This window comes from Varanus komodoensis, unplaced genomic scaffold (assembly GCF_004798865.1).
Source record: "Varanus komodoensis strain SLA01 unplaced genomic scaffold, ASM479886v1 scaffold25, whole genome shotgun sequence".
Lineage (NCBI taxonomy): Eukaryota > Metazoa > Chordata > Lepidosauria > Squamata > Varanidae > Varanus > Varanus komodoensis.
This window is the reverse complement of record NW_025335661.1, coordinates 2579767-2596556: the sequence shown is the minus strand read 5'-3', so window position 1 is coordinate 2596556 and position 16790 is coordinate 2579767. Positions and strand designations below refer to the sequence as shown.

At 40.8% G+C, this 16790-nt stretch overlaps 1 protein-coding gene across 11 annotated transcripts in view; it reads left to right on the top strand.

Annotated features, from left to right (window-relative positions):
• Positions 1-476: 476 nt before the first annotated feature.
• The window catches only part of PER2 (period circadian regulator 2), a 39280-nt gene continuing 22966 nt past the window's right edge, over positions 477-16790 (top strand). The window contains exons 1-5 of one of the 11 annotated variants that reach the window (XM_044432847.1): positions 480-495; positions 3312-3595; positions 8892-8976; positions 11876-12043; positions 15189-15614. In XM_044432847.1, the coding sequence (XP_044288782.1) occupies positions 15406-15614 (209 nt within the window). In that variant the 5' untranslated portion in view covers positions 480-495; positions 3312-3595; positions 8892-8976; positions 11876-12043; positions 15189-15405. Of the gene's footprint in view, positions 496-587; positions 774-1040; positions 3596-3658; positions 5550-8891; positions 8977-9943; positions 10024-11875; positions 12044-15188; positions 15615-16790 lie in introns of those variants that run through there. The other 10 variants (XM_044432844.1, XM_044432842.1, XM_044432850.1 and 7 more) reach the window with 10 other exon arrangements.

Genomic DNA, 16790 nt, shown 5'->3' with positions numbered 1-16790 from the left:
CAACAGAGCTCCGAGACCGTCTTCTTCCCCTCGCGAGGTCGAACGGAGGGAGCCAGCCCTTTCCCCATCAAGCCAGCTAGCCAGCCAGCCGCTCCGGGTCACCTCCCAGCCCCAGGCATGATGACGCCAGCAGACAGGCACGCTGGTCGGCACACTCCTCGAGTACGCGAGGAAGCCGAACTTTCCTCCGTGAAGCGACCGGAGGAGAGGGGGCGGCCGGGGGGGACGGACAGCGGGGGCCTCCAGCTAGCGAGCAGCAGAAACGTGGAGCGGCGGCGCTCACCCCTCGCCGGCCTCCCCCGCAATTTCGCCAGCCTGCTAGCGAGGGAAACATGGAGTTACACGTGAAGCTTATACAACGTGAATGACGTCCGCTGCGGCCAATAGGAGTCTCCTGAGGGACGCCCGCGCCCACTCTCGGTGCGGACGAAGTTCCCCTTGAGCCAATCGCAGTCCGACGGAGCGGGCTCTGCAGGCACGGTCACGTTTTGGACGGTATGAAGCCGAGCTGGCCCGGCTTTGGGGGGAACTTGGCGGGGGCGCTCCCGAGCGGTGCCTGGTGAGGGGGGCGTGAGGAGCGAGGGGGAATATCGGCCGCCACGGCTGGCATTCCGTTTCCTGCCTTTGTATCGAGGGCGCTTTGGAGGCAGGCAGGCAGGCAGCGTCAGGCATTGTATAACATGCGACTTCCGTCGCCCGGGCCAGTCGGTCGCTGCTTGGCTTGCAGTCAGTGTCAGTAGAAGTTGGAGCGGGGCCTTGACCGCAGTAAGTAGGTGAGGAAGGAGTTTCCTCTTCTCTTTTCCTTTTTAATCCAAGGGGGCGAGGTAGGCTGTGGGCTACGGGGAGGAAAAGGATAGTGGAGCACGGACTGCAGGACTGGAGCGCGTCGGAGAGACTCCGGTGACTTTGTGCAGGAAGGGTGGTGAGATGCCTACTCCGAGTGGGTGAGTGGTCGGAGGGTTTAAAAGGCGCATCCTCTGCGTTATCTCTGTATTAACCCTTTTAGTCGCGCTTTGGAAGTACCGTAATCCAGCCACTTGGATAAGGGTCCCCAAATGCATGTGATTGTGGCCTTCGTGCCTTCCAGTGCGAACTGCCCAGAGAGCTTCGGCTCTTGGGCTGCTATGGAATTGTAAGTGATAAGATTCAGATGAACTCCAGTCTCGGATGTCGAGGTGGGGTGAAGTAAAGTGTGCCGTGCAAATGCGTGGTTTTGTGGCCAGTGGTGAAGACGGAGGGGGGCTGCCGGAGTGTGGAAGTCTGGAGGAGTCTGGAGGAGTCTGAACTGCGCGCGCGCCTGTTTCGTGTTCTTGCGTATTTTATATAACATACAGCGGGCGGGGGAGTGTTGGGAATTATAGCCGAACGCATCTGGTGGGCGGCAGGTTGGGGAAAGCCGATATAGAGCCCCCTTCCATTATTCCTGCCTCCGTTCTATTAGATTTTACAGTTTTATTGTTGAAAATAAGTGAAACATAACTGTTCGAAGAAGAGTAAGGTAGAAATCGATATGTAAGTAGACTAAACAAATAATGCATGCTGAGAACAACGGTGTACATAAATAGGGCTGCACTCCTGTAGGTACCTATTTATTCATTACATTAATGTCTTACCTTTTGCTCTAAGGGGACCAAGATGACATGCATGATCCTTTTCTTCCTCCTCCTCATTTTATATTCACAGTGATCCTCTGAGGTGGTTTGGACTGAGAGAGTCAGTGATGGTCCCAAAGTAGTGAGTTACAGGGCCAAGGAGACTTGATATAGGGTCCCAATCCAGAATTCTAACCGTTATATAATACTAGTTGTCTTACCTGGGAGTAAGACTGATTGAACTCAGTGGGGTGTATTCCTTAGTAGACATGTGCAGGTTTGTGCTTTAAGAGACCAATGCAACCAAAGTAAATTAAATCTATTCCAGCATTGGGTCACTGGGCTAATTTCCATGTAGTCTTTAAACAACAGCAGTGGCTGCACTTGACATTAGCGCTATCGATGGTTGTGCTCCAAGCTGTGCCATCAAGAGCACTCTGGTAGGTTGTGCTGGGTTTGCCAGGTGGCTTGCCCTAATCATTTGAGCCTGGCATTAGGTGGTTGGATAGAATAATTGTTTACCCTTAATGCTGTACTTGCATTTTCAGTGAGCTGAGTTCTTAAATCTAGCTTCTGAAAGCTTTCTTTGTTATCTGGTTGTTTGTATTTTGCTAATTTTGTATTGCCCTTCCCTGAAGTGCATTGTTATTCTAATATCCAGAATGATCTGATGATGTAATTGAGATTAGTTGTGTGTTTAGTAGCAAGTGCATAGGCTTATGATTATGCCACTATTATACAAGGGTTTGCTGATGTTTAGTGGTCACCATTGCAGATTACAAAATCTAGCCTAATTTAATATGTGAACTATTTTGTAAATATTCTCAGAGCATCATATAGTAAGGTGTGCTCATATTGCATGTACAGCGTCTATAATTCAATAGGTAATGTTTAGAAGGAATGCCAAATTGTATCTGCTGCCTTTATAAACTCATTATATTTTGTTCTCAAACAAGTTGAATATTATGTGTTTTAAAGATTTTTATGGTCTATTGGAACAATTGTTTTCAAGAAATACTACACCTGGTAATTTTCATTTATTATGGATTGTGATATCTTGGCCATCTGCCACTTGATCCTGTATATGTTTACTCAGAAGTAAAGTGCTGATGCTGTTTTCCCAAGTAAATGTGTGTAGGGTTGCAATCTTAACTGAGAGTGTGCTATTTAGACTGACAAAAGTCCTACAAATCCCAGCATGGAGGAAATGTTAGGACTTGTTTCTGCCCAAACATATGTCACTGATTTACGTCATACAAATTACTTATTTATGATAGTTAATAGGTGGAGTTGGAATTAGTAGTTAAAACTAGTCGGGTCAGTCTTAGAGGTGATGTTCAAACTCATTTTCCTTTAAGCGTTTATGCTTTTTATGTGTCTGTGACACAGACATTTATGTAACTGTGCTTGTGGCCTGGAATTACAAGTAGAACCTTGCTGCTCTTTATGAAAAGCAGGAATGGAATTTGAAAAAAATCTTTAGTAGAAATGGAAAGCATGAAACTAGACAATTCTGATAAGCTATGGAACAAAATATTCAGGTATCCTAGCTGCCATTTTTGGGTCAGTTGAATGGTTTCTGGTAAAGAACATAATGTTTTCAAGAAATTACCAAAACATGACTATATTTGTTGGCAATTCAACTCTTCCATGCTCCTGCTACTCTCTGCATTTTGAATTTTATATCCTAGACTTAACCCTCATACCTATTCTCAAAAGGAAGAAGACAGTGTAAACTACAGTTCAGTGTGAGCTCTTTCCTTGGAAACTGAGATACCAGAATAAAATTTGGCAAAGCACATTCAGGACATCCTTCTGTAACTGAAGGAAGAACATCCTTTTGTGAACCACCCAGAGAGCTTCAGCTACAGACAATATGGAAATGTAATCATTAATCATCATCATCATCATCATCAACATCCATCTGAAAGGACCAAACATAACATACAGTACAATACGCCCCTTGAAGATATAATATGAAAATTCCAATTCACATCATTTCAGTAAGTCTACAATAATAGCAAGGATTCAGACTCTTCATTAGTTGATAAAATTCCACGTAGAGCTTAAATCATAGGTTGTTGGAGGCAGTTAAAATCATAAGCATCTTACCTGATTTGGAATAAGTCTGCATATGCAATGGCAACAAAATACAATGTAGTTTTCTTTGTTTGAAGAAGCCCTGTGTTGAAGTGAGGTAGAAAGAAAAGCAGAAACCCTCTTGGGGTTTGTTTGATTGTAGAGACCTTTTTTGTTATGGCAGGGAGGGCAGGAGTGTGCTTTATTCATTTTCCTGTTTGTCCCACACTTTTTTCGTTCCCCTACCCCACCCTAGGCATTCACATCTATTAACCTTAAATTTGGGCCTCTTATTTGCCTATTTTCATATTTGTTTCTACTCCTCACCCTTTTCTTTCTTTCTTTCTTTCTGTCTGTCTGTCTGTCTGTCTGTCTTTCTTTCTGTCTTCCTTCCTTCCTTCCTTCCTTCCTTCCTTCCTTCCTTCCTTTCTTAGTAGTCAACATCACCATCTTTTTCACTTTCATACAGTAGCCATTCAGATTTTTCATCCTATTTTTGTAGTACTTGCATGCATGGAAGTGTTTACATAGGCTGTGCCAGATCAAACTCCATCAATTCCATCAGAGTGTGTACAAAATGTATACAAAGTTGTACAGATGTTTAGTCTCGATGTATTTTCACTGAGATCATTTGCTTTTTTGTTTGCCCATTCAACATTTCAATAACTTAGTGTCATGGTGAAAAGCTACTGGGATCTGCTACTGGAACCCACCCACTACCAGAGAGGGTTGGGCGGGGTGGCCAGAAGCAAAAGCACAGAACACAGCAGCCACAAACAGCAGTGACACAGTGCTCCCTGGGTTGCTGGGCAACCAGAGGGACAAGCAGCTGACTACTGAAATGAACCAGGCAACCAAAAGGGGTGGGATGGAGGAGAAAGAAGAAATAGGAGAGGGAAGGGACAGTGGGAGGAAAGACAGTGGAGCAGGGAAGAGGAAAGCAGAGCGGCCAAACAGCTGCTGGATGGGGAAGAAAAGCACCACTGCAGCTACAGCAGGACTTAAAAATGTAGGGAGAAGAGCAAAGAGCAGACAAGAAGGCCCGGATCTTTTTCTACTGCCACACAAAGCCCACATGAACACCCCACCATCAAAATTAAAACTAAGGGGAAAACAGCCATGCTCCTATTTACACAACTGGAAATGATGTTATACAATGGGAAGCAAAATTGCATTTTATAAACACCAATTTAAAAACATTGTGGCAAATGTCACAGCCACACTCTCTTAGAAAAGTCACAAGTTTATGAAAGTAGCACATGCATTCTTATGAAATTATGGCATGCTAGAAAAAAATGAATAGATTTTCCCATTGTGAAAAATTAATGAGCATAGCAAAGGGAAGTCACAGGGCAGCTGCAGGAATATGGAGATGTGTGATTTTGCAAGTTCTTTCTATAGCAAGTAGGGTAATACTTAAAGTTAATGTATAATGCACATTAAAGCTTTATATGGACTTTACAGAATCCATACTGTCTTTTCTTCTGTATGCGTAATAAAGTTTATTAAAGTCGACCTATAGATTCCAAGATTCCCCTAGATCCTTCATCAAAATCAGAGTTATGTTGCCTAAGTCTTTGTTGTTAGAAGATAAGTATTTTGATTTATTCAAGAACACTTAGATACAGGGTATCCAGAACTGGTGATTTGTTGATAAACTTCAGAATGTCATCGCTTCTAACCTTGATTTGGCCATGTTTTTTAGATACCATTCTTGGAAAAAAGAACATGTTTAGGTGCAGATATCTTCTGCATCAGAGATGAGCAATCTTTTTGGCCAGAAGAGCCATAGCTGCTTTCAGCTGGTTTCAGCATATGCACTTATTCTTTACACAGTTATACCTCCCCTTCTGGCCCATGGAGATCTGATCACACTGGGTATGTGCATGCATATGTTTGTGTAGGTAGAAGCATCTCCCATTCACAGGCAATCCCCCCCCCACCCCAGTCTACGCTTTCACCTGAGCTGGAAAGAATAGTAATGAGGTCCCTGCAGCTTCAAGAACTACACAAAGAGTGGCCAAGGGCTGGATGAACCCCTGTTCTATACCTTCTACAGTGCAGACAGAAATAAGTAATTCATTTGCTTGTACCATGTTCTTTTAATTTGCAGTGTCCCTCTGCTTTAGCAATTTTTCCTTTGTTTCATACTCCTGAGTCGTTTGTTCATTTTATCTTTAAAGTAATGGATAACATTGCAGTGTTTTACATTCAACCTCAACTTAGCCTTCAGTAGGGCATCTTACATTGCTCGGCGACACTGCAGGGTTGATGTGAACCACACTTTCTCAACTTTTCTTAGCCTTTTCTAACAATATGATTTTCTTTGTCTTAATAGTCCTCATTTTTTACTTTCTTCTTTTACTTAAACTTTCATCAGGAGTTGTTTCAAGTCATTGCTACTTTCTGCCACTAATATGGTATCATGTGCATATCTTAAATTAATGATGGGTCTTTCATCAATTTTCACTCTACTTCTTCAGATCCTAATCCATCTTTCCTTATGATATGTTTTGTGTACAGACCAGATTGTACAGATAGGAGATAAAATACACCCTTGTCTGATGTCTTTGCCTATAGAAAACCATTCTGTTTCTCCATATTCTGGCCTAACAGTATTGTCTTCTCCACATTAAAGGTTATACATAGGACAATTAAATGCTAAGGCACACCCATTTCTTTCACGACCATCCATAGCTTCTCATAATCCTCATCCACAAAGACTTTGCTGTATCCTGTAAAGCATAGACTGGTCTTGTTCTGAAATTCTTTGGTGCACTCCAGTAGCCAACATATAGAAACATAGAAAAAGAGTGAGTCAGAAGGGGCCTCTAGGGCCACCTAGTCTGACACCAGGCTCCAGCCAGTTCCACTCACGACATGCTCACCATGTGCATGTCTAGCCTATCTTTGAACACCCTCACCGATGGGGCCTCAACCACCTCCCGTGGAGGCCCATTCCATACCCTCAGGGTCCTAACTGTCAGGAAGTACTTCCTGGCATCTATAGAAACATATTTGTAATGTGATCTTGAGTGCCTTTTTCTTTTCAGAATCTAACTTTAATATGTATCATTTTTCATTCCATATTGGGTAAAATTCTTTGTTTCAAAACCTTGAACTTGCATGGGAAATTAGTGCACTGGGGCTGTGGTTGCTGCACTCCTTCACATCTCCTTCCTTGGGGACTGGAATGTGTACCGAACATTTCCAGTCTGTGTGTCCTTGTTTTGTTTACCATATTTCTTGACATAGTCTTCAGTCTCTGCAGCCTGGAATACTTCTTCTGGTACCCTATCTACTCAGGGTCCCTTATTCCTTCCAGGTGTGTTCAGAGCAGCTTTCACTTCTCTTTGTAATATTGCAGGCTCTTCATCAGGAAATCAGTGCAGTGGTTGTGTAGTTGCTGTATTCCTTCACATCTGCTTTCCTGATTATTGGAAAGCATACTAAATGCCTCCAGTATGCGGGCCCTGTTCAGATTAGGACCAATTCATTCTCCACAGCTTGAAATAATTCTATTGGTACCCTAAATACTCAAGGTCCCTTATTCTTTCCAAGTATTTTCAGAGCAGCTTTCACTTTGCTTTCTAATGCATGTTCTTCTTCACAGGATTTCTTTTCAAAGAAGTCTGCCATCTTTTCATCTCTTCTGTATATTGTTTTCACCTTCTCTTTATTTTATCCTGGTCAGATAGTATGCCCCCTTTTGGTCTTTCAGCATTCCTAATCTAGGTTTGGATTTCTCTTGGATTTCTTGGAAGGGATCTCTTGTTTTTCCTCTTGTTATTCTCTTCTGTGTCTTTACTCTAGTCAGCCACTAGACTTCCTTTCAGCGTTGATCTAGTTGTGTCATTAGCGATAACATAATTTGTCCTTTGCTGTTCCTCAGTGGTCACTTGAGTGTCTTCTGACCTGGGAGTCTTATCTCCTGGCACAATCTTTTGTTTCACACAAGATTGTTTCATCATAGGATTTTCAAGATCAAAAGATCCAGAAGTGGGTTATCATTGCCTTCCTCTGCACAGTAGTAACCAGAGTTAGCTTGGGCTTCACCGTCATGATCGATTGCCAGTGTTGCCTTGAACTAACACTGCTGCCCAGTAGTTGCCCTTCAAAAGTTTCTCCACCCCCATCACCATGAAAGATATCAGTTCTCTTCTGCTGATGTGACTGTTCCTCCTGAGGAAGGTGAATGCACATTACTCTGGTGTCTTGACTTTGACCATTGCTCCTTATATGACTCTGCTAGGAGATCAGAGTAGTGAGAAAGTCTGGCCTCTTGGCAGCATTGATCTTGGCTTCTCTGAAACTCCCTCACCTGCATCCAAGAGGAGGTCCTATACTATAGCATGAATTTCCGCAAAAATGTGCCAGTGGCATGTTAACTGTGACCCACATATGCATCTACCATTAGCTGTTAGAATTATATAATATGAAGGGACCATATAGGCCATCATGTTCAACCCCCTGCTGGGTGCTTGAATCTAGTTTAAAGCAGCCCTTCCAGGTGTCTAGTTTTGTTGAATATCTTACATGATGTAGAACAGTTAGTTCCATCATCAGACTGTTCTTACCATTTGGAAGTTTTTCTTGATGGTCAGCCAAAACCCACCTGCCTGTAACTTAAGCCTGCTGTTTCATGTCTTGAATGACAGAGAGCAGGTGGCCTCCTCCTGTGTGAAAATCTTTTAGGTGCTTGCAAGTGCTGTTGAATCGCCTGCTTTCTCACTTTCTCTTTACATTGGTCTTCTTACCCAGTCCCTTCAACCTTTTGCTATAGGGCTTGGTGTCTAGCCTCCTACAACTGTTCTTCCATATGTGGAGACCTGATGTATAAATTTAATATTAAATACTAATATTTGAGTTTGTGTTCAAGGAAATGTAACAAATACAGTTATGTTAAAGGTCTTGCCTGTAGGCAGTAAATAGTGTGCTGTGCTTTGGATTGTATTTGGAAGCATGGAGATACATTGGAAAATCACTTTTCCAGGATGGAGGTTAGTTGACCACTTTATAGTTGTATTTACTGTCTGGAAAGTAAATATATTATAGAATGGTCCAGGCTTAGTTTGAGTTGTATTGTGGATCAAAGTAGTTGATCATTGTGGATCCACAAAGTAGAAATACATCGACTCTATCTTTTTATAGAATACAACATGATTCGAGTTTTGAGTTTTAAAAACTGCCAATTTACAATTCTTTTTGTTAATGCTACAGGTACAACTTCTATCCCCTTCTAAAGAGCCATTTGACTGACTTGAATCTCATGAAACAAGTGTGTCACCTAAAGCATGTTGAAGAGGTATGTTCACTGTTTAAAATCTTTCAGGTTTACTTTATTATATGTTATATAGAAAAGAAAGATGAATTGTTTTTGCAAATATGATAACTTGGTCATATAATTGCAGCACACTACAGTAGGTTACAACCAATTGGTGTCACTTGGTTGACAGTTCTCTTTGATCTAGCATAGGCTTCCATCAGTGGAAATGAGAGGGTAGTGATTTTCAGTAATTCCCCAATACCTTGCCCCATACCCTACCTGCTCCAGAGGTTTGGGAGAACTGTACAGAACAGTATGGGAAGCTACAGGAGTAGGGGGAATTGCCAAATATTGCCTCCTTTTCTGTTTGATGATGGAAATCTTTGCTGAAACAAAGAGCATTCCGTCTGTGGAATGAAAGGCCATGTTTACAATCCATTACTCTTACTTATGCTTTCTGTGAGCATATCCCATGGGACAAAATGAGACTTCGCTTCCAAATAAATATGAGTAGAACTGTGTTGAAATGCTACCATCCCAAATACATGTAACAGGAAGCATGTCTCACTGGTTGGGTTTGCATGCCTTGCCAGCCCGACCTGTTAGAAGCCACGGTGAGTAGGTTGTTATGTGAGCAACCCAGGAGCTCTTTGACAGATGATTAGGTGCTCCATGGGTTGTTTACCCTTGTCCTTCTGCAGGAATCCCAAGAGACACCATGGGAGTACTAAGTTGTCTCTGCACTATGATTGCAAGCTGTTTGGGGCTCACTGTGGTTTCTTTCCAGTTCATTCTTTTCTCCTCTGGTGATTGGGAAAGCCTGCTGTCAGGCAGGCTTTTGTGATCCCTGTTTGGACAGCTCCAGCTAGTCCCTTCCAGTTGCCTCAACAGAACTTTGGAGGAGCTGCCCATCATTGCCAAACCGTCTCTTTTTTAAAATTCTCTTCTCCCCTCCCCCAATCCCATTTTTGCAAGTATTTGCAAAAAATATCTTGCACTTGCCCAGCTACAGATGTCTTGCATGAGAATGGGGAGCCTTGGCTGGGCAAGGGGTTGTCTGCAAGCATTGTCCCACAGAGGTGGCAGGTAAGTTCATTTTGAATTCAGTCTGTGAAATGTAACCAAAAGCACATGTGATCTTAGCTTCCAAATGTGGGACAGTGGCTCATCCACCCCATTGTAACAAGATCCTCATAGGCTTTTCTTTGGAGGTCGGGGGGGGGGGGGGAGTCATGTCCTAAGGGTGACTTCATTTTGCACTTGTTTCCTGGACTCTACCACCTTGATGATATGCAGAAGTATAAGCTACCCCACATATCACGCTCGATTGTTTCCTCTTTGAGGTTATGGAGCAAGAGCTGTTCATATTTTCCTTTCATATGCAATAAAATCTTGGGGAAAAGAATTTGCACTTCCAAATATAAATGTTTTTATCTAAAATAAATAGCTTTTATGATACTTTATGTAAGGTGGCTTGTTAACCCAAAGGACCAACATTCTTTTCTTGTGTAAACTATGTACTTAATGTGGTTTTTTTGTTGTTAGTCACGAAGTCGTGTCCGACCCATCGCCACCCCATGGACAACATTCCTCCAGGCCCTCCTGTCCTCCACCATCCCCCGGAGTTCACTCAAGCTCACACCAACTGCTTCAGTGACTCCATCTAGCCACCTCATTCTGTGCCGTCCCCTTCTTCTTTTGCCATCAATTGTTCCCAGCATTAGGCTTTTCTCCAGGGAGTCCTTCTTCTCATTAGGTGGCCAAAGTATTTGAGTTTCATCTTCAGGATCTGGCCTTCTAAAGAGCAGTCAGGGTTGATCTCCTCTAGGACTGACCAGTTTGATCGCCTTGCTGTAATGTGATTAGAAGCTTGCTTTAAAAAATACTTTTCTTGTCAAAAGTAAACTGTTTCAAAATGTGTGCAACTATGTACTGTAGGGTTGGAAAGTTATCTGGGAAACACGTTTGCTACTTTTTGTTACTATACATCACAACTCAGTTCAGTGCATGTACTTTCTAATGTATTAGCTTGGGAATTGCAATCTACAGTTTAGCTATAAGTTATGGTGAAGCATTTTGTTTAATGAAGTGGTTCTACCAACTGAAAAATTGATCAATTTTTTTCAATGTGGGAAATAACTTGTGGTTTTTCTGTAATAAATACTCTGCCAATCCTGAAAAGTCATCTGTCCCTGAACTCTAAATAAAATATTCTTATCTATTAGAATTTGTTTTGTAGAATAACATATCTGAGACTTTATAACTAATTTAAAATATGATGCTTTCTTTTCCCCTTCCCTGTTATTCAAGAGTCATTTAAAAATACTTCAAAGGCTTCTCTGAATGAGGTTTTTATTGTGCTCTCATAGTTCATCACTCATGAAAGTTTGTAAGGGCTTTTGATGGCATCAGTGTCCTTCAGAGTCTTTCTAATATTTTTCAATCTTTTTAGTGTTTTTTTTAAGGAGTGAAGAAAGTCTGGTATTAAAATTTAAACCACAACATTGCAGAACAAAAGCTCTGTGAGGAGTCACAAATTCTCTATAGTGTGCCTGTATCACAGTGCCATCTTGTAGTTGGTTAATAGAATGTATACAAAGGCAGAGAAATGCAAACTACTGGGAAAAATCCATGTAAAGGATGCATTTTTCCTCCCACACTGAAAATGGAAGAAGCCTCCTCAGCAAAGCAAATAAGTTCCTCAAGTAATGAAGTCCCAAGAGGGTTCCTGAAAAATCTCTTTTAAAAGGAAAACGTAATTGGATTGCATGAAGGTCGAAGACATCAAATGTTGGTTCTCTTTTCTAAATGTAAAGCTAAATGGTTTGTGCATTTGAGGGTTGGCCTAACTCTAACAACATTCAGTACGTTTGTGCTCCAGATATATTTTCAGATAATGTCATTGGCCCCCACCCAGCTATTTCTGTTATATTTATAGTCCTAGAGGTGTCTGGATGCTAATGGCTGAGGATTATCATTAGAAGAGAGAGAGGCAAATTTTAAGTGCGTTTGGAATGTACTGGACCTATGTACTTCATGCTTTTTGATGCTAACTGAGCTGAACCATGACGTACATTTATGCCAACCATTCTTTTTAAAATATAAGGTAAGTCATATATATACCTGTTCTACTTTGAGTCAGACTAACATTTAACTAGCTTTTTCAAATGAATTAATCATGTTATGTACATTCTGCCATTGTATTAACAACCAGATCCCATTGTAGCTTATTTGGAAGTGCTGCTATGTTCAATTGGTCCTACTCCTAGGAAGTGTATATAGGATTGCTACACTAGTAATACTGTTCTATACAGTTAGAATAGCAAGTAAAAGTTTTCAAATTTTACATAATATGAAAAAATGTTGTTCAGTGTTTTTCAAGCACTCTAGTTTACTCATCTTGGCTGGGCGCCCTCTAACATTAGCAAAAAAGCGCCTGTGCGTGGAATCACCTACAAATGGCACTGGCATGTATTTTCCCCTTGTGGCTTTTTGACCTAAGATTAGCAGTTGAGTTTTGCTTTGTACTCTTGGCTTATTTCCACTGCATCTCCATTTGAATACTCAGAAATATTTGTACTTTTGTGCCCTGGGGATAATTCACCCCATCTGCTAGCTTCCCAGCTTTTTCAGCTTTCAGTCAAGGTTCAGTTTTAAAGTTTTGGCTATGTGATGAGGCAGACATTGAGAACAAACAGAGGTTATGGATGGTACCCTTTCTCTAAATAACTTTGCTCGTCCTCAGTGAAACCATAGTTATTTAGCCACTCAGATTTGGCAACTTAATGACTTCACTACTCCCAGCAGAGGAAAAAAGCACTGCAGCAGCAGTCCACTGAGCCTGCATGGAAAGGCAAAAATAAGGAGGAAACCTTTGCCCCAGCCTGACCTTTGCTCCTGCAAAATATTTGGTGTTGCACCATTCTGTGTTAATCTGCTCATTGCCTGTTGGCAAGGCAAAATAACTTTAAAACAGAATTACAGACAATATTTGAATGTTCTTGCTAGAACTAAACAGTTTCAGGGATATTTTCATTATGAAAAGAATTTTTATGTTCTTTGTTCAAGAATTACAAAATTAAACCAATTCTGCTTAGCCCAGAAATAATGTATTGCTTGGAATGACCACTTGTCAGTTACATAATTCTTGTTCAATTTAACTTCTGCGTGATGCAGGTATATGATCATATTTACACACTGACACACACACACACACACACCCTTTGATTTTTCTACATTGTTATTTTACAACCTGGAATTGAAATTGATTTAATTGGCATTGTTAACATTTCAGGTATATATCAATTCTGTGAAGATACAAAATACTGCTATTGTGGTGCAGAAGATAAACAAAAACAAACTAGAATTTGTTAGTCTCATAAGTATTCACCCCAGCTTAGTGAAGCATCCAAGGTGTCCCATGAATAGTTTCTCCTATCTCAGCTGCAGATTTCACCAGCTGCTTCAAGACTGACCATTGGCCTCTTGGTTGCTTCTCTGACCAATGCCTTCCTTACTTAGTCACTGAGTTTCTCTAGCCAGAGTCAGGATTGAGCCGTATTCTTTCTATTTTGCAGTAATGAATTTAATGATGCTCCAGGGAATTAGTGCTTCTAATCATTTTATCCCAGAGTTCTTTCAATAACTCCTTGGTCTTCATGATGGTGTCTGTTTAGATATCCTTTGCAACAAATTTTGGAGCTTGCCAGAAACAGGTATATTTAATTTGAGATCATGTGGCACCATTCAGCTACTTTCACTGATCTCTGGTTGCACCATGGCGTATTTAAACATGTCATAGCAAGGAGGCTGAATACTTAGGCTAGCAGGAAGAGCCAGTTTGTGTTTGTTTTAACCTACATTTTACACCACATAAAAATGTTTTGTACCTTCGTAGTGCTGAGTATATTGTATTGCATGTTTATGACTAGAAACTCTTTTTGATTTCTTTGAACATTAGTAATGTTTGATGCTGGACAATCCCTGGATATCAAGATTATCTGGAATTTGCCAGGACCCAGCTACTAAACTGCCTTAGGCAAGTTGAAGGAGCAGAACAGAGAATATATATTTTGGTCTTTCATAGTTTCATTCATCACCATTGACTGAGTGTAATTCTCAGTACAGACCGATTGTATGCTAAAAGGCACATGTTACGTATTTGTTGCTTCACTTTTATTACTCAGAGTGTTTAAGGGTGAGTGTGTGAGAGAGAGGGAGAGAGATTATGCACGCATGCACAGATGACTATTGATAGTTCAGGAACATTATAAATGGCAAGTCTTTTTCCAGGTGAAAACAGATTTATTTATTAAAAGCTTTTGTATGCCATCCTATTATACAAGATCTCAGGACGGCTTACAATATTTAAAAACAATTAAAACAACAATTTCAATAAATAATAGAACAGAACAATAAATCGCAAAACAAACAGAGCAACTGAAGGTTAAAAACTGTTAATTTTTTTAAAAATACTGTTTAAATAAAAAGGTTTTGGCCTGGTGCCAAAAAGAGTATAAACTTGGCACCAGGTGTACCTCTCTAGGAAGTACATTCCAGAGTCTGGACACCACAGCAGAGAAGGCCCTACTCCAAGTTGATGACCTTTTTACCTCTCTTTGAGAGGGTTCCTGGAGCAGGGCTTCTCCCATAGATCTTAAGGGGCGTGAGGGCATATAAGGAAGGAGACATTCCTTCAGGTATCCTAGTCCCAAGCCATTTAGGGCTTTATTCGTCAAAACCAGCACCTTGAATTGGGCCCGGACTTCAACTGGAAACCAGTGGAGCTGGTAGAGAACCGGCATTATGTGAGAGTAACATCAGCAGCCTGGCAGCTCTATTCTCTACCAGATAATCTTGCTGTTGAGAAGAGGAAAGGTGAAGACACAGAAAAAGTAAAATGTATGGAAAATCAGCAATTAGGGTCTGTAAATATTTGGTACATTGGGGTAAATTTTGACCTGGCCTGCACATAATGATGAATTTTGCCCATCCAGTTGAAACATTTTGGAGGTTGGATGGACAAGCTTCAAGAAAGCTTGTATTCTGACCACTCTAGTGTGTTCTCCATGCCCCCTGTAACCCTACTCCAAGGTTGCTTTTTTAATGTTGAAGAGAAGCTAGTTCCTGAATCTGTTTGCTTAATACATCTGCATTTACTTAGAAAAATGTGGTAACTGCTTTTGAAATGCCATTTTTAGGAGACTTCATAATAAAAAACAGTTTCATTCAATCTGCTTCTTCTCCTTTAGGTTTATGAACTCAGCTTTGACATTTGAACATTGTGAATGCAAATAATACACAAATATGGGTATATACTGTGCAGCTGACTACTTAACAAAAAGCATTCTGCTATTTCACTGAAGAACTGGGCTTTGCACTCTATAAAGCAATTTGAACTCTGTGAAAATATTGCAAAGTATTCATTGACTTTAAAGTTACTTCGCAGAATAAGTGATTACAAGGGAAATGGCAAATGATAAAATGATTGTAGAAAACATGGACATTCAGATGAAAACCATGGATGCTCTTCAAGAAGATATTGAGATGAATGGAGGATCAAGTGCAAATGATAACCATGAAAATTACTTCAATGGGCATGATTCACACAGCAATGAGGGTGAAGAAAATGGGAAAGAAACAGCTATGATCATGGAATCGTTAGACTGCTACAAAAGGTACTGCATGACGCTGAAACAAATAGTTGTTCTGAAGCGCTGAGATTCAGAGATTGCAACTATTGCACTGAGAGTCTGTAGTTTGCACCTTTTAATAAATCTATTTACATTGGGGCCATTTGTATTACACAGCATCCCTTATTTAACCAAAGATGCAGCCAAGGTGTGCTAGTAGCTGCCATTTTCAGTATGCAGCTCCAACTCAGGATTGTTGTATTGTGCAAACCCAGTGGGCATGGGTAATGGGAGGGTTGTTTAACCTTCCCATAACACACATTCACTGGTTTTTCATGACACAATAACCTCCAAGCAAGGATTGCATATTCAACCCGGCACCTATGACTTGTTGTGAGTTAAATAACCCATGATAAACTATGACTTATCGTGTGAACTTGGTCATTGGACAACTGCATTTTAAAGTTTTCTTTTGAGTCTAGCAAGGGTTTGATTGTTTTTAATTTTAAAATTTTGATAAAAGGAAAAAAGTCACTACATAGATTTGAATATATCAATTTCAGTGTCTAAACATGCATTGAAAAATTGCATGTGAATTAAATTAACATCCTCTTTAAACTGTGTTAAATATCCATTGCATAGACTTCCCCAACCTTATCTTTTCCCAAAGAATTTTCATTTGCTGCTATCAATGAATTTCTTGTACAAAAATTCTTATAATTAATATTAAGTGCATTTAAGTGGGGAAGAACATTCTGTTGAGCTTAGTTAAATTCCACAATCCCTTGTCATTCCATGAAATCGCAAAGGAAAAAAAAACTGCACAAGCAAAATAAGCATGTTCTTCACCCCTGGATACACAAAGGTTTTGCTGATCTTACAAAACTTAGCACCTTTTAAATGATACAATGTATAAATAATAGAATTGTTAAAATTCAAATATCATGCTACAGCTTTTTCTTTATTAATTCTGTCAGAATTCTTGGAAGACCTGTCAACATAACCATCATTCAAGTCAACGCTCCAGCAACAGATGCTGAAAACATTAAAAATAACCTCTTCTGGACCTTCACTTGGTCCCACCCCCTTCCTTCACTGTACATGCTCAGAGCCTGTAAAGAGTAGGGACTCCCCCCCACACCCAGCACAGAGAACAGCAATAATGTTTAGAGGGGAGGGCTTGCCCTTGTGTTCCCTCTGAAGTGGTTCCCCAAAAAGGAG